At 39.1% G+C, this 24,224-nt stretch overlaps 1 protein-coding gene across 2 annotated transcripts in view; it reads left to right on the forward strand.

Moving 5' to 3' along the window:
• The window catches only part of Lrch2 (leucine rich repeats and calponin homology domain containing 2), a 185,372-nt gene extending 167,967 nt beyond the window's left edge, over positions 1-17,405 (forward strand). For both annotated transcript variants that reach the window (XM_055604968.1, XM_055604969.1), the window contains one exon: positions 17,074-17,405. In XM_055604968.1, the coding sequence (XP_055460943.1) occupies positions 17,074-17,193 (120 nt within the window). In that variant the 3' untranslated portion in view covers positions 17,194-17,405. The remainder of the gene's footprint in view (positions 1-17,073) is intronic.
• The last annotated feature ends 6,819 nt before the right edge of the window (positions 17,406-24,224 follow it).

The raw sequence follows: 24,224 nt of genomic DNA on the forward strand, positions 1-24,224 counted from the left end.
AACATCACGAGGTTGGTGCTAAACTGTTGGTATGTAAAGGAGTACCTTATAGGTCTGGACCTTTGTCACTTGCCTTTATGATTCCTCCAGGGAGGCATTCCCCTCCTGCCAGAAGGGCTCATTACTGCCATTGGTCCCTGGGCACACATTGTTGGCTGGAATCCAAGTGGGTGTTTGTGAGGTCTCTGGAAAGACAGAAGCAAACCCTTAACCCTGTGTAAGGAGAGGGTGTAGTCCCCACCAGGTGCTGGTGAGAGGGTCCCTCTAGCAAACCAGGGGGAGGAGGTCATGGCAGGATGGGACCTCAAATGTTTGTTTGCACGGGAATCCCCAGATGTATCAAAGGTGAGGAGTTGATTGTAAAATGTGCCTCTACCAGTGTCAAATGGGAGTCCTGGGGTGTCATAGTGGATCTTTGTTTAAGTATCAGTTCTTTGAGGGTTCTATTACCTCTCAGTACTATGGCTTGACCCTATGGATAATGCAGATGCTGGTAGAGTATTTAATGCACCAAGAATCCATGAATGAGTTGAATTGATCGGAGATGTAAGCTGGGCCATTGTCAGTCTTAATCTCTCAAAACCAACATAGTGGTTTTAGTGGACTTAAAAGCATGGGTTGTCTTCTCACGTGGGAGAGCCTGTGTATAGACAAATTTGGAATAAATGTTGATGATGACATGGACATTTTTAAGGTTACCAAAGCTTGGGATGTGGGTCACATACATTTACCAAACAGAATTGGGCGTGAGTCCCCTAAGATTAACACTCTGTAGTTGAAGATGGCCCAACAGTGCCAGAGGGGCACAAGGTTTACAGGCATGGGCCAGATGTTTACACTGTTCCAAGGACAGGTCAGAGAATACAGCGCATAGGCTGGAGAGGGACAGGTGGAATCTGTGATGCAGGCTCCTTGCTTGTTCTATGGGGGCATGTGCCACTGAGGCAATAAACTTATCCACTTTAGCATTTCCCTTGGCTATGGTACCAGGGAGCCCCATATGGGATCATAATATTTGGTAAACCATGGATATTGTCTGTTAGGGCACTGATTGTGTTGTTGATGGAAAGAGTTGAAGATCAAGGGCAGGTCAGAGGCAGCATTCTGACCATTTGTACAGCATAATTGCTATCAAAGAAGATAATACGGGGCTCCTTCTGGGAGAGTTCCAGAGCCTTAAGAATAGCCCAAGTTCTCCCAACTGGACCGAGTACAGGTTTGGAAACTTGTGAGTTGAATATGGCTGATTAGGTCTCTTGCGGAAAACCCCTAAAAAGGTTTTGTTAGTGTCAGTGAATGCCAAGGTAGCTTGGGGAATGGTGAGTTCAGAGAGTCTGGAAAGGGGGTGCCCTCTGGGGGAAGGAGGGTAAGAGATTGCAAAAGTTTGTGGGCCAGGAGATGGTTATCAATGTCGTTGGAGTATCCTGACATTAGGATATGGAAAAGGGAATAATATCAAAACAGGAACTGCATTTCTGATACAGGGAGGGAAGGATGAACTTGGAGGTTCCTGTGTTAAAGATTTTGATAGTATATTTCCATGCTTTGATGGCTAGCACATGAAGGAGATCAGTCTTTGGGGCTAATTTTATGGGTACATGACCAAAAGGGCTGGATCCAATAAAGGGGCTGATCATTGTGCCAGACAATGGCCAATGGAGCCTCCCCCGTCCAGAGAATAATATTAAGGATCAGGGTCCCAGGATCGTATCTCCCAAGTGAGAAGGCAAAGAGAGAGCTTGATATTTTACAGAGCAGTTTCTATGAGAGAGAGTCCAGCTGCACCCTAGAGGAAGGATCAGAAGAATGTCAAAATAGGTCAAAGAGGAGCAGAAACTCAGCGGGGGGGGGGGGGGTAGGGAGAAAAGGCCTGAGCCAATTAAGTTGACCACTAAGTTTTAGAGATCATTAAGTGAATAGGACCCCTTAATTAAGAGCTAGGGGGTGAGAGGTTTTATCTCAGTGGTGATCTTATATCCCATTATCCCAGGAAGCTAAATGGGCATAGAGTCTGAACTTTTTCTTTTCTTTTTTTATTTTATTTTATTTTTTTCTTACCAGTTACATTTTATTAACTCTGTATCCCAGCCGTGTCCCGATCCCTCATTCCCTCTCAGTCCCTCCCTCCCTCCCTCATCTCCACCGTGCCCCTTTCCAAGTCCACTGATAGGGGGGACCTCCTCCCCATTCATCTGATCCTGTTTTGTCAGGTATCTTCAGGACTGGCTGCAAAGCTCTCCTCTGTGGCCTAACAGGACTGCTCCTCCCTTGGGGGGTGGGGAGGCCAAAGAGCCAGTCATTGAGTTCCTGTTAGAAATAGTCCTTGTTCCCCTCACTATGGGAAACCAATTTGTTACTGAGCTACCACAGGCTACATCTGAGCCTGGTTATATCCATACATGGTCCTTGGTTGAATGTCCGTCTCAGAAAAGACCCTGTGCCCAGATATATTTGGTCCTTGTGGAGCTCCTATCCTTTCCCCATCAGACAGACTCCCCTTCTTTCTTATGATTCCCTGTACTCTGCCAAAGGTTTGGTCATGAGTCTTTGCTTTGAAAACACAGCTACTTAGAGTCTTACAAATGCACTCAGTAGGCTCCTGTCATACGTTCAATGCACATCCCATCTGTTTTTCTAAATGAGGATTGATCATCTTACCCCATGTCCGCTCTCTTGATTATCTTTTTTAGATGTACAAATTTCATTATGTTTGTCATATCTTATAGGTCTATATAAGTGAGTATATACTGTATTTGTCTTTTTCCTTCTGGGATATTTCACTCAGAATGATCTTTTCTAGATCCCACCATTTGCCTGCAAATTTCATGATTTCCTCCTTTTTGATTGCTGAGTAGTAATCCATTGTGTAAAAGTACCACAATTTCTGTACCCATTCCTCCGTTGATGGACATCTGGGTTGTTTCCAGGTTCTAGCTATTACAAATAAAGCTGCTATAAACATGGTTGAGCAAGTATCCCTTTTGTGTACTTGAGCAAACTTTGGGTATATACCTAGCAGTGGTATAGCTGGGTCTTGAGGAAGCACTATTCCTAATTGTCTTAGAAAGCGCCAGATAGATATCCAGGGTGGTTGTAACAGTTTACATTCCCACCAGCAGTGGAGGAGGGTTCCCCTTTCTCCACAACCTCTCCAGCATGTGTTGTCCAATGAGTTTGTCATCTTGGCCATTCTGATGGGTGTAAGGTGATATCTCAGGGTCGTTTTGATTTGCATTTCCCTGATGGCTAATGAGGATGAGCATTTCTTTAAGTGTTTCTCTGCCATTCGATATTCCTCTGTTGAGAATTCTCTATTTAGCTCTGTTCCCCATTTTTTAATTGGATTACTTGGTTTGCTGCTTTTCAGCTTCTTTACTTCTTTGTATATACTCGATATTAGTCCTCTGTCAAATAAAGGGTTAGTGAAGATTCTTTCCCAATCTGTTGGCAGTCGTTTTGTTTTGATGACAGTGTCCTTTGCTTTAGAGAAGCTTTTCAGTTTCATGAGGTCCCATTTATTGATTGTTGCTCTTAGAGCCTGTGCTGTTGGTGTACTGTTCAGGAAGTTGTCTCCTCTGCCAATGAGTTCTAGGCTGTTCCCCACTTTTTCTTTTAACAGATTTAGAGTATCTGGTTTTATGTTGAGGTCTTTGATCCACTTGAACTTTAGTTTTGTGCAGGGTGATAAATATAGATCTATTTTCATTTTTCTGCATATGGACATCCATTTGGACCAGCACAATTTGTTGAAGATGCTGTCTTTTTTTTCATTGAATGGTTTTAGCTTCTTTGTCAAAAATCGAGTATTCATAGATGTGTGGGTTTATTTCTGGGTCTTCTGTGCGGTTCCATTGATCCTCCTTTCTGTTTTTATGCCAATACCATGCAGTTTTTATTACTTTTTCTCTGTAGTACAACTTGAGATCGGGAATGGAGGTACCTCCAGATGATCTGTTGTTGTACAGGATTGTTTTGGAGATTCTGGGTTTTTTGTTTCTCCATATGAAGCTGAGAATCTTTTTTTTTTTGAGGTCTGTAAAGAATTGAGTTGGTATTTTGATTGGAATTGCAATGAATCTGTAGATTGCTTTTGGCAGGATGGCCATTTTCACAATGTTAATCCTACCAATCCATGAGCACGGGAGATCTTTCCATCTTCTAAGATCTTCTTCAATTTCTTTCTTCAGAGACTTGAAGGTTTTCTCAAACAGGTGTTTCACTTGCTTGGTTAGTGTCACCCCAACATACTTTATGTTATTAGTGGCTATTGTGAAGGGTGTTGTTTCCCTAATTTCTTTCTCGGCCCTTTTGTCTTTGGTATACGGGAGGGCTTCTGATTTTTTTTTTTGAGTTGATTTTGTATCCTGCCACTTTGCAGAAGGTGTTTATCAGCTGGAGGAGTTCTCTGGTTGAATTTTTGGGGTCGCTCATATATACTATCATATCATCTGCAAATAGTGACACTTTGACCTCTTCCATTCCGATTTGTATCCCCTTGATCTCCTTTAGTTGTCTTATTGGTCTGGCTAGGATTTCAAGTACTATGTTGAAGACGTATGGAGAGAGTGGGCATCCTTGTCTTGTCCCTGATTTCAGTGGGATTGATTTAAGTTTCTCTCCATTGAGTTTGATGTTGGCTATAGGCTTGCTGTATATTGCCTTTACTATGTTTAGATATGTGCCTTTTATTCCTGATCTCTCCAAGACTTTAAACATGAATGGGTGTTGGACTTTGTCAAATGCTTTTTCAGCATCTAAAGAAATGATCATGTGGTTTTTGTCCTTCAGTTTGTTTATGTGGTGGATTACATTGATGGATTTCCATATGTTGAACCACCCTTGCATGCCTAGGATAAAGCCTACTTGGTCGTGGTGGATGATATCTTTGATGTGTTCTTGGATTCGGTTTGCAAGTATTTTATTGAGTATTTTTGTGTCAATGTTCATAAGAGACATAGGTCTGAAGTTCTCTTTTTTGGTTGGGTCTTTGTGTGGTTTAGGTATCAGGGTGACTGTTGCTTCATAGAATGAGTTTGGTAATGTACCTTCTGTTTTTATTTTGTGGAATAGTTTGAGGAGAATTGGTGTGAGCACTTCTTTGAAGGTCTCGTAGAATTCCGCGCTGAAACTATCTGGCCCAAGGTTTTTTTGGAGGGGAGACTGTGAATGACTGCTTCAATTTCCTTGGGGGATATAGGGCTGTTCAGTCTTTCTGATTTTGACTTAAGGTTGGAAGATAGAATCTATCAAGAAAATTGTCCATTTCATTTAGGTTTTCAAATTTTGTGGCATATAGGCTTTTGTAGTATGACCTAATGACTGTTTGAATTTCCTCAGTGTGTGTAGTTATGTCACCCTTTTCATCTCTGATTTTGTTGATTTGGATAGATTCTCTCTGCTTTTTAGTTAGTTTGGCTAAGGGTTTGTCTATCTTGTTGATTTTCTCAAAGAACCAGCTTTTTGTTTCATTGATTCTTTAAATAGTTTTATTTGTTTCTAATTGATTGATTTCAGCCCTCAGTTTGATTATTTCCAGCTGTCTGCTCCTCTTAGGTGTATCTGCTTTTTTTTATTCTAGGGTTTTCAGTTGGGCCATTAGGTTGTTTGTATGTGATGTTATGAATTTCTTCTTGCAGGCACTTAGTGCTATAAATTTTCCTCTGAGCACTGCTTTCAATGTGTCCCATAAATTTGGGTATGTTGTGCCTTCATTTTCATTGAATTTTAGGAAGTCTTTCATTTCTTTCTTTATTTCTTCCTTAACCCAGCTGTCATTGAGTAACAAGTTGTTCAGTTTCCATGTGCGTGTAGGCTGTTTGTTATTTCTGTTGTTGTTGAGGTCCAGCTTTATTCCATGGTGATCAGATAGAATACAAGGTATTATTTCAATCTTTTTGTATCTGTTGAGGCTTGCTTTGTGACTCACTATATGGTCTATTTTGGAGAAGGTTCCATGCGGTGCTGAAAAGAAGGTATACTCTTTTGAGTTTGGAGGAAAAGATCTGTAGACGTCTATTAGGTCCATTTGATTTAGGGTCTCTGTAAGTGTTTTTATTTCCCTATTTGTTTTTTGTCTAGTTGATCTGTCCCTTGGTGAGAGTGGAGTGTCGAAGTCTCCTACTATTAGGGTTTTAGGATCAATGTGTGATTTAAGCTTTAATATTGTTTCATTTACGAATGTAGGTGCTCTTGTATTTGGGGCATAGATATTCAAAATTGTGATGTCCTCTTGGTGGATTTTTCCTTTGATGAGAATATAGTGGCCGTCCTTATCTTTTTTGATTAACTTGGGTTGAAAGTCTATTTTATTAGATATTAGGATGGCTACTCCAGCTTGTTTTCTGGAACCATTTGCTTGAAAGACATTTTTCCAGCCCTTTACTCTGAGGTAGTGTTTATCTTTGTTGCTTAGGTGTGTTTCTTGGATGCAACAGAATGATGGATCCTGTTTCCGCAACCATTCTATTAGTCTGTGTTTTTTTATTGGGGAGTTGAGTCCGTTGATGTTGATAGAAACTAATGACCAACAATTGTTACTTACTTTAGATGTGGGGTTAGTGTTGTCACTGAGTTTCATTGCTTGTATTCTTTTTGTTTTTTTTTTGTTGTTGTTGTGTAGTTATCTATTTCCTCTGTTTCCTTAGATGTAGTTGTTCTCTTTGGTTTGGAATTTTTCTTCTAGTAACTTCTGTAAAGCTGGGTTACTATGTAGATATTGTTTAAATTTGGTTTTGTCTTGGAATATTTTTAATTCTCCGTCTATGTTGATTGAAAGTTTTGCTGGGTATAGCAGTATGGGTTGGAATCTGTGGTCCCTTAAGGACTGTATGATTTCTGTCCAGGCCCTTCTGGCTTTCATAGTTTCTGTTGAGAAATCTGGTGTGATTCTGATAGGTCTACTACCTTCATATGTTACTTGGCCTTTTTCCCTTGCTGCTTTTAGAATTTTTCTGTTTTGTAGGTTCAGTGTTTTGACTATGATGTGTCGTGAAGAATTTCTTTTCTGGTCTAGTCTACTTGGTGTTCTGTAGGTCTCTTGTATGTTTATGACCATCTCCTTCTTTAAGTTGGGAAAATTTTCTTCTATAATTTTCTTGAAAAAATTTCCGGACCTTTGAGCCTGATGTCTTCTTTTTCTTCTACTCTTATTATTCTTACGTTTTGTCTTTTCATGGTGTCCTTGATTTCTTGGATGTTTTGTGTTTGGAACTTTTCTGATTTTATTTTTTCTTTGAGAGACGTGTCAATTTCTGCAAGTGTATCTTCGGCTCCTCAGATTTTTTCTTCCATCTCTTGTATTCTGTTGGTGATGCTTACCTTTGTAGTTCCTGATCTTTTCTCTATGTTCTCCAGCTCCTGGTTTTTCTCTATTTGTGTTTTCTTTATTGAGTCTAATTCTGTTTTCATGTCTTGCACCATTTCCTTCATCTGTTTGAATGTGGAGTCCTGCTTTTCAACGATAGCTTCTATTTTTTTGTCCATTTCCTCTCTGTGTATCACTAATTGTGCCTCTACTTCTTTGGGTATAATTGCCTGTATTTCTATGAGAGCTTTGTTTATTTCTTCTTTATTTGCCTTCATTTGTGTGGACATTTCTTTGAGAGCTTTGTGCATTTCTTCTCTGTTTGCCTCAATTTTCGTGGTCATTTCTCTGAGAGCATGATTTGTTTCCTCTTGGTTAGTCTCGATTTCTTTGGCTATTTCTCTGAGGGCTATGTTCATTTCATCTTTATGGGCCTGTAATAGCTGGAGAAACATAGTTTTGAGGTCATTTTCTTGTATATCTAGTGAATTGAAGTGTCCATTGTTTTGTGGGGTTGCTGTTGAGGTCATTATATCCTGATTTTTGTTGGGCGTAGTGTGCATGCGTGGATTTTCTGACTATTGCAGTGGCCTACAAGCCACTATTATGCAGTTCTGGCTGAGATCCAGGGATTGTTTGCCTAGAATATACTGGTGGACCCGTAAGGCAGAGGCTTCAATGTTGGGGTCGCTATCCCAAGAATCCCTATGATGCCCACATTAGGGGTGTGGGTGGCAGGGATCTCGTCTGGTTGCTTCTGTGGAGAAGCCCTGGGTCTGGGGCAAACTCTCCCTAGAAGGCTCACTCACTCTCTTGCAGGACCAGTTGGAATGCACAGGAGTTCACCTTGCTCACTACTCTCTGATTTGGTCCTGCTGCGGCACTGCATGGGTAGGCTAACAGTCAGCTCTGTGACACTGTGGCCGCAGGACTCGGTGTCCACCTTTCCTGTGTGCTGCCTCTTTGTCCTTTCCCTCTCCCAAGATGGGTTATGTTGACTGGTCCCTGGGTGGCTCGGGAAAGAGTTAGGTTGAGTGTACTCAATCCCAGATCCTGGGCCCAGTCTCTCTGCCAGAAGCAGCCTGGCGGTAGAATCTATGTTTGCTGATCCCAAAAGAGTACCAGGTAGGGTTGAGTGTCCTCAGATCCAGAGCTTGGGTTTCTCTGCTAGGGGCCACTGGGTGAGCTGGAGAGAGGGTGCTGTGTCCTTGGCAGGCTGCCTCTCTGTCCTTCCCCTCTGACCTTCCCCTCTGCTAGGGCAAGCTTATGGAGGTGCTCTCAGGAGAGTGCCAGCAGGGGTTGGGGCTTCTCAGTCAGATCCTGAGCTGGGGTTTCTCTGCCAGGTTTCGAGGGGGGCGCCGGAGATAGAACTTTCTGCTAGACCTTAATGTTCTGGACCCAGGAGAATCTCAGGACAGGTAGAATGACCACAATCCCAGATCCCGAGCTGTAGTTTGTTTGCTAGGAGCAGCTGGCAGCACTGGAGTTCCGGCACTGTGAAGCTGCTGTAGGCCTCTTTATCCTTCTGCTCAGCCACGGCAGGGTTATGGTGGCGTTTGGAGGAGTGCCCGAAAGGATTGGGTTTTCTCAGCCCCGATCTCGGGTTGGGTACAGACAATGTGGTCTGTGGCAGATTCTGCTGGCCACCTTTTGCCTCCTCTGAAGAGGGAGTAGGGATTTTGAGCTGGGCGAGCAGCTGCTCTCCGTGCACGGCGGGAGCTCAGCTGTGATGGTGGCAGGTACCCGTGGTCAGCGAGACCTTCCAGGGAAAGACTGGGTGACCTGTGATCAGTCTTGCAACTTTCCTTCCCCGTGGGTTTTTTTTCCGACTGGGACTTTCAGTCTCAGGCACCCTTGTGCCCACCGATCAGCTTGGGAAAGTGATCAAGACACACAGGCTTGCGGCACCAGCCCGGAGACCCAAAGCCCGCGTTAGCCAGGTTCTCTTTCGGGTTCTGGCTGGGCAACCGAGAGTGGACCCAACCGATTCCCAGGCTGTATGAGCCTCCCCTCATGTGGGAAGCACGATCGATCGCTGTTGTTTTAGGGCCCAGAGTTCAGTCTGCTGGTCGCTGCATGGAGTGTGTTGTCCTGCTTCTCATACATGGTGTTCTCCGGCGCCACCATCTTGGCCCTCCTCCTGGGTCTGAACTTTTTCATTAGCAACTGTAAGGCCAAGGCTCTCAAGACCTAAGACCACTATTTTTTAGTAGGTTCGAAAGAGAATCTTTGGAGGGATGTGCAAGAACCAAGTCGTCAATATAATGGATGACCAGGCAATGAGGCTGTACTATCACTGTAGACAAGGAAAAAAATCGTTGGAAGATGGAGGGGCTATTTTTCATGCCCTGGGGGAGACTCGTCAATTTATATCTCTGGGTGGGCACATTATGATTGGGTTCCCACACCATGAATGCAGAATAGGGCCAGTCCTCAGTAGCTGGGGGGATGGAAATGAAGCAACCCTTAATGTCCACTGTGGCTAAGAAGTAGTGAACAGTGATGGCCTCTGGATATGGGGACCATTTTGGAAGGTTCCCATCTTAAGCATATGTTTGTTAATTTGTCTAAGATCCTGAAGTTTTCTATATTTACCAGACTTCTTCTTAATAACAAAAATAGGGGAATTATGTAGACTGGAGGATGGCTCGACACGGCCAAGTAAAAGTTATTCCTGCATGAGGGAATTTCAGAATGAAAAGTTTTGGTTCCTATATAGGCCATTGTTCAACCCAGATGGAGTCCAAAGTGTCCCACTGGAACAGCATGGGATAGGTATGTGAAAGCACAGGGGCTCTTAGGATTGGGGGTATGAGGCTTTGATTTGGGAAAGAAGGTGTGGATGTCCAGAGAGGCCAGAGGGGTCATGGGCTATGATGTCATCATAAAAGGCATGGTTGTCTGTGGTTATCTGTGGTGAGTACAACATCCATTTCAGTGAGGAAGTCCGAGCCCCATAGAGCATTAGGGACCTCAGCTACTGGGAGAGAATGGGTTCCTGTCATGGTCCTCCCATCTAATGTGGTGTTTGACCTGGTGAGTGGTTTGTAAGCCACCAACTTCCTTGATATTGGAGCCAGGCTTATAGGACAAATGCATAAAATGGGAGGAGACATTAGAAGAGACAATGATAACATCTGCCCCAGTATCAACAATGCTTTTGATCTCTACCCCATCTAGGAAAACAGTCATTCGAGGGGGATGCTCAAAGAGAAGGGTCCATTGAATTAGGGAGTTTTTCTCTCTTACTGGCAGGGCTGACACGTGCCCCGGGAAGTGTAAAGGAGGGGCACATCTACAGTATTTAGTTTAATGATAGCCTTTGCAGCATCCAGGGCATGGGGAGTAGGCTTGGGGGTGTGAGGTTCCCCTTGAACAGGTACAGCAGAAATGGCCACATCCCCAGCATGGTTCTAGAGAAGTTTGTCTGTCAAAAGCCAGCATCTGCACAGAAGCCACAAGAGCCTTGAAGGGTGCTGTTATCTGGTTAATATTTTTGGCGGCTGTGATCCATTTATGGATATCTTCATTTCCAATGGCCGAAATGGCATTGCGGGCTGCAGTGGAGGCTAATTCCCAAGCAGGTTGTTTGTTTAATCCGAGCCTCTCTAACTGGAGGTGGGGAGCAGGGGAGTTTTGCTGGTCCACCAACTCCATTACACGAGTAAGGAAGTCAGGAAAGCCCTGTGAGGGCCCTTGGACAAGGTTTTGGAGAAAAGTCTTTGGCTTGGTCCAAGTACCCATGAAGGCGAATGGTGGCCTGTGTGACAGGATAAATGTAGGGATCCATACACATAAGCACGTTCAGAGAAACAGGGACACCAAATAGGTTGCTGCAGGCCTAGGATTTTGCCAGGTAATTATAGGCCACTTGCTATTTTATTTATTTATTTTTTGAGTTACATTTTATTAACTTTGTATCCCAACTGTATCAGGCTCCCTTATTCCCTCCCAATGCCACCCTCCCTCCCTCATCTTCTCCCTGCCCCTCTCTAAGTCCACTGATAGGGGAGGACCTCCTGTCCTTTCATCTGACCCTGTTTTTATCAGGTATCTTCAGGACTGCTGCAAAGTCCTCCTCTGTGGCCTAGCAGGGCTGCTCCTTCCTTGGGCGCTGGGGAGGTCAAAGAGCCAGCCATTGAGTTCATGTCAGAAATAGTCCCTGTTCCCCTTACTAGAATACCCACTTGGATACTGAGCTACTATGGGCTACATCCGTGCAGAGGTTCTAGGTTATATCCATACATGGTCCTTGGTTGGAGAAACTGTCTCATATAAGACCTCTGTGCACAGATATATGTGGTCCTTGTGGAGCTCCTGTCCTCTCCAGGTCATATTAACTCCTCCTTCTTTCATATGATTCCCTGCACTCTGCCAAAGGTTTGGTTATGAGTCTCAGTATCTGCTTTGATACACTGCTAGGTAGAGTCTTTCAGAGTCCTTCTGTGGTAGGCTCATGTCCTGTTACTTGTTTTCTCTTACATCCAATGCCCATCCCATTTGTCTTTCTAAGTGAAGACTGATCATCTTAGCCCAGGTCTCTTTCTTCTTTATCTTCTGTAGGTGTATAGATTCCATTACGTTTATCATATCTTATAGGTCTAAATAAGTGAGGATATAATATACCATGTGTGTCTTTCTCCTTCGGGGATACCTCACTCAGAATGATTTTTTTCTAGATCCCACCATTTACCTGCAAATGTCATGATTTCCTCATTTTTAATTGCTGAATAGTATTCCATTGTATAAAAGTACTACAATTTCTGTATCCATTCCTCCATTGATGGACATCTGGGTTGTTTCCAGGTTCTGGCTATTACAAATAAAGCTGCTATAAACATGGTTAAGCAAATTTCCTTGTTGTGTACTTGAGCAACTTTTGGATATATGCCTAGGAGTGATAGAGCTGGATCTTGAAGAAGCGCTATTCCTAATTGAGAAAGCACCAGATTGATTTCCAAAGTGATTGTACAACTTTACATTCCCACCAGCAATGCAGGAGGGTTCCCCTTTCTCCACAATCTCTCCAGCATGTGTTGTCATTTGAGTTTTTTATTTTAGCCATATTGATGGGTGTCAGGTGAAATCTCAGGGTCGTTTTGATTTGCATCTCTCTGAAGGCTAAGGACACTGAGCATCTCTTTAAGTTTTTCTCTCCCATTCTGTATTCCTCTACGGAGAATTCTCTGTTTAGCTCCATACCCCATTTTTAATTGGATTGCTTGATTTGTTGATTTTTAACTTCTGTAGTTTTTTATATATTCTGGATATCATCCCTCTGTCATATATAGTGTTGGTGAAGATCCTTTCCCAGTCTGTAGGTTGTTGTTTTGTTCTGACAAGAGTGTCTTTTGCTTTACAGAAGCTTTTCAGTTTTATGAGGTCCCCTTTATTGATTGTTGCTCTTAGAGCTTGGGCTATTGGTGTTCTGTTCAGGAAGTTTTCTCCTGTGCCAGTCAGTCCTAGACTCTTCCCTAGTTTTTCTTCCAATAGATTTAGAGTATCTGGTTTTATGTTGAGGTTCTTGATCCACTTGGACTTTAGTTTTGTGCAGGGTGATAAATATGGATCTATTTTCATTTTTCTGCATGTAGACACCCACTTGGACCAGCACAATTTTTTGAAGATGCTTTCTTTTTTTCCATTGAATGGTTTTGGCTTTCCTGCCAAAAATCAAGTATTCATAGGTGTGTGGGTTTATTTTTGGGTCTTCTTTTCAGTTCCATCGATCATCCTTTCTGTTTCTATGCCAATACCATGCAGTTTTTATTACTATTGCTCTGCAGTACAGCTTGAGATTGGGGATGGAAATACCTCCAGATGATATTGTTGTACAAGATTGTTTTGGAAATTCTGGGTTTTTTGCTTCTCCATATGAAGCTGAGAATCTTTCTTTTAAGGTCTGTAAAGAATTGTGTTGTTATTTTGATGGGAATTGCATTGAATCTGTAGATTGCTTCTGGCAGAATAGCCATTTTCACTGTGTTAATCCTACTGATCCATGAGCACGAGAGCTCTTTCCATCTTCTGATACCTTCTTCAATTTCTTTCTTCAGAGTCTTAATGTTTTTTTTCAAACAGGTCTTTCACTTACTTGGTTAGAGTCACACCAAGGTACTTTATGTTATTAGTGGCTATTGTGAAGGGTGTTGTTGCCCTGATTTCTATCTCGGCCCTTTTGTCTTTGGTATACAGGAGGGCTTCTAATTTTTTTGAGTTACTTTTGTATCCAGCCACTTTGCTGAAAGTGTTTATCAGCTGAAGGAGTTCTGTGTTTGAATTTTGGGGGTCACTCATGTATACTATCATATCATCTGCAAATAGTGAAACTTTGACCTCTTTCCGATTTGTATCCCCTTGATCTCCTTTAGTTGCTTTAATGCTTTAGCTAGGCCTTCAAGTACTATGTTGAATAGATATGGAGAGAGTGGGAAGCCTTGCCTTGTCCCTAATTTCAGTGGGATTGATTTAAGTCTCTCTCTCTTGAGTTTGACGTTGGCTATAGGCTTGTTGTATATTGCCTTTACTATGTTTAGGAATGTTCTTTGTATACCTGATTTCTCCAAGGCTTTAAACATGAATGGGTGTTGGAATTTGTCAAATGCTTTTTCAGCATCTAAGGAGATGATCATGTGGTTATTCTCCTTCAGTTTGTTTATGTGGTGGATTAAATTGATGGATTTCCATATGTTGAACCACCCTTGCATGCCTGGGATGAAGCCTAATTGGTGATGGTGGATGATATATCGTTTATGTGTTCTTGGATTCGGTTTGCAAGTATTTTATTGAGTATTTTTGCATCAATGTTCATAAGAGAGATAGGTCTGAAGTTGTCTTTTTTTGTTGGGTCTTTGTTTGGTGTAGATATCAAGGTGACTGTGGCTTCATAGAATGAGTTTTGTAATGTTCTTTCTTTTTCTATTTTGTGGTATAGTTTGAAGAGAATTGGAGTTAGCACTTCTTTGAATGTCTGGTAGAATTCTGCACTGAATCCATCCTACCCAGGGCTTTTTTTTTTTTTTTTTTTTTTTTTTTAGAGAGACTTTTGATGACTGCTTCTATTTCTTTGCGGGATATAGGACTATTCAAACTTACCTGATATTTCCTTAATTTTGGTAGATGGAATCTATCAAGAAAATTGTTCATTCCTTTTGGATTTTCAAATTTTGTGGCATATAGGCTTTTGAAGTAAGTCCTAATGATTGTTTGAATTTCCTCAGTGTCTGTAGTTATGTCCCCTTTTTCATTTCTGATTGTGCTGATTTGGATTATAGGCCACTTTCCATTGATTGGACTTCACTAGGAATGAGTTCTCCTTTTAAGAGGGAATACCAGTAATAATTTGTTTGTTAGTGAATAGCCCACTGTAGAAGAGCCTGCTTAAAATAGGAGGTGGACTCTAGGGCTGCATTCCAAATGAGGGCCAAATTGACAAGTGGAGTGCCATTAGGGTCAGGCCCCTGTGTCATGTCTAACATTAACAGGGTAGGCCACAGCATGAGGGCTGCATGGTGGAAGTTCCACCCCATGGGCATTAGGTGGCGAGTTTTGTGGTTGGTGAGCAACAGTGGCAGAGCGAGGTACGAGGTACAAGAAATGAGGCTGTAAGAGGAAGAGGAGTTTGTTGTATCATGGAGGAGTGGAGCGATAAGGGTGGAGTTCTGCCCATGGATAGGTGGCGGCAGGCTCCTTTGGTTTTGGGAGGAAAGAATGTAACGTGATTTCCGGCCGTGTAGCTGTCAGGGAAGAATCTTCCTCTTCATTGTCGGGAATTGGGAGGAAAAAGGGAAGGAGGTGAACGCGAGTATAATGTTACCCATAGTAGATGGAGAGAGAATGAGAGATGGGGAAGGAGAGGGCTGCACACTCATCCACAAGCAGCCAAAAAACACAGAGGTGGGGTGTGAAGGCTCACTTACAAGCAGCCGAGAAACACACAGACAGAGGACTACATGCTCACCCACAAGCAGCCGAGAAACACACAGGTAGGGGGCTGCATGCTCACCCACAGCCAATGCTGAGGAGGCCAAGGCCATTTTGGTCTTACACAGAAAAGGGGCCTATTCACGGAAACAGGGGGTGTTTTACCCATGTTGAGGGGGCCAAACCCACATTGGGTGCCAGATGTTGGTCCTCCTCCCAATGATACAGTGTTGTGTGTTATTAATACTTATTAATGGTATATCTTTAATTAATGGGTGGTTATTCCTAAACCAACTGTATACCCAAATTACCACACAGAGACTAGGATTTATTTAATCAACCTAGAGCAAAGTACTAAGCAATAATTACTCCATCTTAAACCTCCAAGCCAGTATGGTTTCCTACCATTCAGATTGCACCCATTATACTTCCTTTTAGTCATATCTTAGGTCCGGTTTATCTCTCTTCATGGTTCCACGTCCTGTCCTGTCGATCTCTCTCTCCTGCTCCTCCTCTCCAGACTAGGATGTCCAGCCTAATCTCTCCATTGCACAGCATTGGCTGGTGGTTTAAGTGACAATTACAGAGAACAAGTGGTAACATGTTTACACTTGAGACAGGTGATGCTTAGAATAAGCATCACAATGCAATGTCCAGATTGAAACCAGATAGTAGGGTAGGGAAATCAGCATTTGAATGAAGGAAGGTAAATTGTATACATTCCATAAGAACATATTACCAACAGTACAGCCTGTGGGTGAGGACAGGGGGTTCCAGCCAAGGGAGTGAGAGTAACTGGAGTCACTACACATTTACAGGATTGAGTAGGTGAATGCAATCCAAGGACGAGCAGATGCAGACTCATTTATATCCTGTAAGAAAATGTATTATATAGCTTTGGGCAACTAATCAGGTTTCTCCATGCCACCTCCAAACCTGCCGTTGGTTGTTCATCTCTGGGCAGGCTCTCCAACTTCAGGTCACATACTCTCGGCCCAACTACTTCATCATCATGTCAGCAGAACCTACCCCAATCTGTGAGCCCTAAGGGCCCTTTGCTAGGGATGCCCACATTTATAATAGAAAACAAAACAGGGATAAGATTTTAGGTAAAACACTGATTAGAGTTTGATGCACAGAATAGTCAAATATGGATATTTAAGAAAGTGATTTTGACCAGAGCACCTTTAGTGACCAGATACATCAGAGGCAACTGTAAGATAGTAAATACTGAGTAATGATGACCTATTCCTTATCAAACCATTTCTGAGGAGAAAAAGATGTTTAAGAGTAAAATGATGACATTAGTGAACAAGCTAATTGCTATAATTCCTTTCTTACTATAAGTTATTAATCTAACCATATTTTTATTGTTATATTTAAAAAGAAAATGTGGAATTAATATAATATTTACTTGAGTTTGAATAGAAAGCATATTTAAAAGATATGGCTCTTGGGCCTCGAGAGACAGCTTAGCAATTAAGAATACAGGCTTCTTTTCTAGGAGTTCTGAGTTCAATTTCCAGAACCAAATGGCAGCTCAAACAGTCTATTATAATTATAACCCCATGAGATCCGAAGCCCTCTTTTGTGCAGATGTACATGCGGACAAAATTTCTATATATATAAAACATGTACATAAATCATGTTTAATAATCTGATTCATTGTGTTTTGTTAAAGAGTAGGGTATTTGAACAGGTTTGGAAGGAGAAAAGAGAAGGGGAGAAATAGTACAAATATAATTTCAAAAAAAGAAATAATTAAAGAAATATTAAAAAAAATCTGGGACTCATGTTTATTCAACTGCTACAGAATGAATATTCAATATATTTTTCTCTTTCCTCAGGAGAGACTCTGCTTGCCTCACCATATTTTGGAAGAACGAGGTCTTGTGAAAGTTGGTGTCACAGTTCAGGCACTCCTTGAATTATCTACTACCAAGGCATCTCAGCTTTCTATGGCTTGATGTGACATTAAAGCAATTATATGTCTATAATTTCCTGTATTTGAAATTATTTCAGATATCTCAAAGTCATTAAGAAGAATGTCCAGTAAAAAGTTTGCCTTAGGTTTCTTTTCCTTTTTTTAACCACACTAAGATGTCACACATAAATTCTGAATTGTCCAAGCAGTTTTTGGAGGAAAATCGGATTAATTTAATAAGAGTTCCTGATAAAGTAAAATTCTCCTTGTGTTGTTGTTCAATAACCTCGACTAATTTTCAGAATGCAAATTGATACAGAATTGAAAACAGAATTTAATAATCACTTTAATTTGAATATTTTTTACATCACTGTATACTAGTGAACATCTGGGTAAAGGTAATCATATTCTAGGAAAACAATTATGCATTTGAGTTATTTCATATACTTCTAGTTTATACACAATCTCTTCAATATTTTGTCTTTGTTTCCTAGAAAAAAAATTAATAGAAAATTACAAAACCCTGGCATTATTTAATTCTTTTAGTATTATCAGTTGGTGCCAAAATATTTTCAGTTATATTGTAGGTTGTTTACATGTGAAGTGCCTGTGTAATTGATGAATCTTAAAATAGTCTTAAGCATTTTTGCAATTTCTTTTTATGTATTAATAGAATCAGTGGATTTTTTAAATATTTTGGTAGGTTTGGTATGGTCAGTAATAAGTGAGGATTTAAATGGTGTTTTCTTAGCTAATCCATTGCATTTTTCTTCGAATTGGTTATTTCACATTGTCAGAAATGTTAATATGTTTAATTTATGATATTTAATTATGCAAAACTATAAGCATCTTTTAAATTGTTTTCTCTGAAGAGTACTTTATTTCTTTGTTGAAAACGTTACACAAAGCTGTAAGGCTTTGGAGAGCTAGGAAAGTATTAATTGTCAAGGACATTTGGATGCAACTAATACTGTTTGCACCACAACTTACTGGAACATTAAGTACATTGATACTGCCTTCCATTTTCAGAGAGCGGCTATTGAGAAACAGGTTTTGATTCAAAATCTGGCCATTTCTGGATCATGTATACCTTATGATCCTCAAATAACTTGATGTTTAATTAAACACAGTCTGGTTGATAAAAAACAATGTTCAATAAAGTCCTTGCTTGATTTGGAGATGGATAAACTTAAGGTAATTGTAGTTCAGGAATTTTTCCAAAATACTGATGTGATGAATAATTCAGTTTCCTATTGAAGAGCCTTCGTATCCACTTTTGTAGTAGCCAAGCAATTATCATTTCTTAACTGTGTGATTATTTGCACTTGTTACCTCTTAATATGGATGTAATTTATTCAAAACGTTGGCCTGAATATTTCAAAGGGCATTTATAAAATTTAAACTGTCACGTGCCAAATACTATGGTAAGGATTGATTTTAGAAATGTCTACATTTTTTTTTTGGTCTGTCATCATGAAGCCATAAATTTGAATCTTGGCTTTAGAATACAGAAGTGTTTCTACATTCCCCAGGAGTAAAATTGGAAATATTAAAGAGTAAAAGCTTTTTATTACTGTAATTTTTAAGAAATAAATTATTAATAATTTATTATTTAAATATTTGATCTAATTAGTTATAATTAAATAGTCTGACCTCAAAATATCCCCATTGACATAATAAATTTCCTCAGTGAAAATTTGGATAATGTAGGTAATTTAGTAAGTACATTAGTTGGTGAATTTTTAATCTAGACAGCTGAAATCATTACAAATTTAAAATTTTTAACAACCAAAACAATCAATTGTACTTCTCTCATGATTATTGTGTACAGAATTCCTTTAATTAATTAATTAATTAATTAGGTATTGTTTTACAAGTATTTTTGTGTTTTGTTATTAATGAGATAGTCGTGAAATTTTGGACAATTCTTTTAGTACATTTCATTTGTTAGTTAACTATTAAAAAAAAAACAGAACAGAAATTCAGTGTTCATTCTTTATAGCAAATAAAACTTCTTTTAAGATGTGTCCCCTTGAGGTTTGTAACAAAGCAGTTCAATAATCATTGTGCTAAAAGGCAATACCAACATAATTTCTAATACAGGTTTTCAACCTAGCCCATAATGACAACTTTAAACCAAGACCCTGACACATTTCTGTTAGTAGTTTATAAGTGTAAATTTTATTCTAAAATTTTCTAAGACTTATATATTTACTTTATCAGTTATTGAAATAAGAGTGATTATCATTATTTGAATGGTTTTGTGATTTGAGGAGGATTGAATAATCGAAGAATATTTTATTTGGTCCAAAATATCATTAGATAGCTACTTCTGTTAAATTTTATGACCACATGGCACAAGAAAAAAAAGTGATGTTGGATATGTTTGAGTCGAAATGAGTAAAAATGCATAACCATTTGTTTAATAATTATCTTTATAGAATGCTAGTTTAATGACTTTTCTAACTGAATTTTTTGAAGAATTCAGAAATGTTTGTATTAGTCACAGATTTATCATAATTGATTTTCTGATGCATTTAAAAAGAAATGGAACACTAAATGTATATTACCGATGCAAACTGTGGATAAAATTGAATGAAAAAAATTCTAAACCTGGATCTCATTTTCTTCCTTTCTTCTACCTCTTTCACTATAACTATCACACTGTGATTGTTTTTGTCTGTGGTCCCCGCTGCAGAAGAATAGTTACACCTTGAATGCTGGCAATGTTGCTCAGTGAGGAAAGGTCCTTGCTCTGAATCCTGACAACCTGAGTGTAATACCTAAGACCCATAAGGTGGCAGAAGAGAACCAATTCCTGCAAGTTGTACTTTGATTTGTGGATATCCATGTACTTAAGCTCCACAAGTGCACCTTGTCATACTATTACCCCCCTCGCAAAATAAAGAAATGTGCTAAAAAAAAAAAGAGAGAGAGAGAGAGAGAGAGAGAGAGAAAAGCTTTGATAAGACATTCACAGTGACTTTATTTGGGCATGTTGGCACAGCTAGAATCTTGCCTCGTAGGGAGTCTGAAGTGAGAGCATCTCTTGAACCCAGCAGTTTAAGGATAGTCTGACAATGAAATTCTGTCAAAAAAAAAAAAAAAAAAAAAAAAAAAAAAAAACTACAGGACAACAGCAACAAACACAACAAAAGCTGAAATAGATTGCTGTAAGAGTCCTGATTCCTTTTACACCATGTTATTTTCAATACAATTTCATTTAAAATTATTAAATTATTAAGCTATGTTTACAAATTAATTTTATCAATGTATGATGTAAGCTTTTTATATGACAAGTATAAGAGAAAACTTTATTTAAAACTACATATAGAGTAGACCAATATGTGATCATTTTATTGTACTTTTTAGTGCTTCACATATGACTAAATTGCCTTTGTCCTGTGTGATAACAAAGTTATCTTTGATATTCAAATGTAATTTTTCTAAAAATAATCATATTTAATTGGGCTTTCTGGCTAATGGTTATAATTCATTCAGGACAGGCGGAATACAGTGAGTTTGGGGACAGCCTTTACTACATAATGAGACACTTTCTCAAAAAGAAAATCCTCAAAGCACATATTTTATTAAAGTAACTTATTTGTTTATATTTTTGATTGATGCTAAACATAGAAAATTTATTTATTGCTAAATAAATAAATTTTTATTGCTGTTGAAGATATTATTGCTATAGTTACCTTAAACTTGCACATTTCAATCAGTCCTTAAGTAAAATGCTATTTGATAAAAGGTGTTTAAAGGTATTCCAAGTTTATCACAGAATTTTGAATGAGCTTCAGCAATCTCTGGGCTTTCTTTCTCCTTTAGTAAATCAATAGATTTGTTTTTCTACATTGAATGGTCCTGGAATAAATTCTCAAGCATCTATAACAAACTGTACATGCATTCTTGTTGTATATAACATTGATATGTAAATGCCCAGATAGCTTATGTAATTGATAAAATGAAAAGTATCAATGCCATGTGGTTTAATGTATAATATCTTCAATTTCTGTATTTTAAACATAAAAGTTACCCTAATACTTAGGATTTTACTTAACTTGACCTTTCCACAATAGAATGTGTACCTGTGTGTTTACTCTAAAGCCCAAGGTCAAATTTTGGTAGCATGTTAAAATCTGTTATTTTGGAAAAATCTAGAACTTAGAATAAGAATTCTATACATGAACAGTTTATGAATAACAAAAGTAGAAATTTGACAAATTTGATAGAAATTTGGTAAATAAGCCATTTGAAAGCTACTAAAATGAAAATGGATTTATTAAAATGTGGTTATTTTAACATATTTAACTTGATCCAATTTGTTTTTCAACTATGTAAATTTGATTACTCTGCCACTTAATGATAGAAAAAATAATTCATTTTAACAGTTTTCTACTGACATGTTAATAACATGTCTGAAAAAGTAGTTAAGAAATTATAGATTTTACATGTGTAAAAATACACATTTTCAGTAACAAATTGAATTTGCTAAAAGTTCATAACCATATCCCTTATTCAGTTCTAATTGTTTACATTGTAAACAAATATAAAGAAATTCATTAAAATTTGTAATGTAGTAATTAAAATTATACCTTGCAGCAGTGATCTGTAGGCCTGAATGTGTAGGTGGGTTTTTTGTTTGTTGATCTATGTTGTCTAGTAGGGTGACACCACCCTGTTGTAGAGTAACTCCATTTAAATTCTTTATCACAGAATGTGTATGCATGTATTTTAGAAAGCTTTTAAAGTATTAGCTTTCCCTATGAGTGTATTTCATGGTCTTTAGTGATCACTTCCTCTTCTACTCTATTGTGTATTTTCTACTGTAATTTACCTTATTCCTGATCCATTATCTCAATTTAACACTTTATACCACTATATTCACAGATTTTTAGAGGTTGAACTTACAAGAGACATAAAATCTTGTCTGCCACTACAGCCAGGGAATCCTACAGCCTAACTATAAATCTTTACAGCTCCCTTTTTTCCTCTATATCCAGTCCCCTAGTCTCACCTCCAACACTGTGACAGACACCTGCTGCAGCCTCCCTCTTCACTCTCACCCATCTCCAATGGATTACACAGATTTTCTCCAACCCTCCCCCAACACATACTCTTATTTCAGACCTTAGTTCCAGCAGGAAACACATTCGCTGAGAACACACCATCAAAGCTTTCCAGTGAAGCAAGTAGGCCAGCACAGGAGGTAGGTGAACTTCAGACATTTGTTCTTCCTTCTCTTCTCAAAATTCAGTTCCCATTCTCATCCTCATCTCTGTAGCAGACTACCTGTTGATACCCCTCTTCACTTTCTGCCCCAATAGACAGGGGTCTAAGCAAATCCTGATGGAACACATTTATTCCCTGCAGTGAACCCCTTTAACCCTGCTTCCAGCTCATCCCATTCCTATTTGTCAGTTCCCAGTACTTAGAAAGACTTTTGTATCAGGAAACCCCAGCAGTATCCCAGAAGAATTCCCTATTAGACATCTCACAGTCACAACACACTCCTAAGAACCAGAGAAGGCAACAGAAACCAAGAAACAAAATCCAAAAAAACAAGACTTGATGTCAGATATAAAAATACTATCATCCCATCCCTAGATGCCTAGATGCCAGCATAAAAACACAATAACAACCAGGACAATATATCTTCACTAGATCCCAGCAACCTTATCACAGTTGACCCTAAGTGTTACAACATAGCTGAAGCACAAGACAAGGACCTTACACTAGCTTTTATGAATATGATAGACTCCTTAGGGAAGAAACGAATAAATCTCTTAAAGAAATGTATGAAAATCAAACAAACAGTGTAAAAAATGAATGAAAACTGTTCAAAATCTAAAAGTGGAAATAGAATCAATAAAGAAAACCCAAACTCAGGGAAATATAGAAATGAAAATTTAGAAACTCAGAAAGGAACCTCAGAGGCAAACCTCACAAACAGAATATAAGAAATGAAAGAATCCCAGTTGCTGGAGACATGATAGAAGACAGATACCCTGGCAAAGAAAGTATTAAATCTAAAAAAATAAAAAATAAAAGATTAAAATTCTTAGCCCAAAGCATCCAGGAAATCTGGAACACTGTAAAAGGTCCAAATCTACAAATAAAGGAATATGGGGGAAAAAAGAAACCCAGCTCAAATGCACAGAAATTATTTTTAAACAATGTCATAGAAGAAAGTTTTTCTAACCTAAGAAGGAAGTATGTATCCAGGTAAAAGAAGCATTTTGAACACCATATATACTGGGCCAGAAAAGAAATTTCCCTTATCAGGCAATAATAAAATCATTAAATATATGCAACAAAGAAAAAATATTAAAAATAGCAAAGGGAAAGACTAAGTAACATATTAAAGGCAGAACTATTAGAATAGCACCTGATTCTCAGTGGAGGCCCTAAAAGCCAGAAGGGCCTTGATAGGTGTTTTACAAACATTAAGTGATCACAGATGCCTGCTCAGACTACTGTACACAGCAAAACTTTGAATAACAATAGATAGAGAAAACAAAATTTAAACACTGCATCTGTCTACAAACCTAGCTCTGCAGAAGGCACTAGAGGAAAAACTTGAACCTGATGTGATTAACCACACCCAAGAAGTCATAAGGAAATGTAAAGAAGAAAAATGTGTGTGGGGTACACACACACAAACACACACAGAGAGAGCGAGAACAGCAAATTAACAAGAATCAGTAAGAACTGCTTATGGAAAACTCGCAACAACAATGGTCTCATTTCCCCCAATAAAAAGACACAGACTGAAAGAATGGATGTGATAACAGGATCCATCTTTCTGCTGTATTCAAGGAAATATCTTATCATCAAGGAAACATATCTCAGGGTAAAAAGATGGAAAAAGATATTCCAAACAAATGGACCTAAGAAACAAGCTGTTGTACTCAACTTAATATCTAGGAAAATTAACCTTCAAAACAAAACAATTAGAAGAAACAGGCAAAGACACTACATACTCATCAAAAGAAAAATTCAAGAGGACATTGCAATTTCTAACATCCATGCATCAAATTCTACTGCATTCCAGTTCATAAAAAAAAAAAA

This window comes from Psammomys obesus, unplaced genomic scaffold (genome assembly GCF_907164565.1).
Source record: "Psammomys obesus unplaced genomic scaffold, mPsaObe1.curated_primary_1811, whole genome shotgun sequence".
NCBI lineage: Eukaryota > Metazoa > Chordata > Mammalia > Rodentia > Muridae > Psammomys > Psammomys obesus.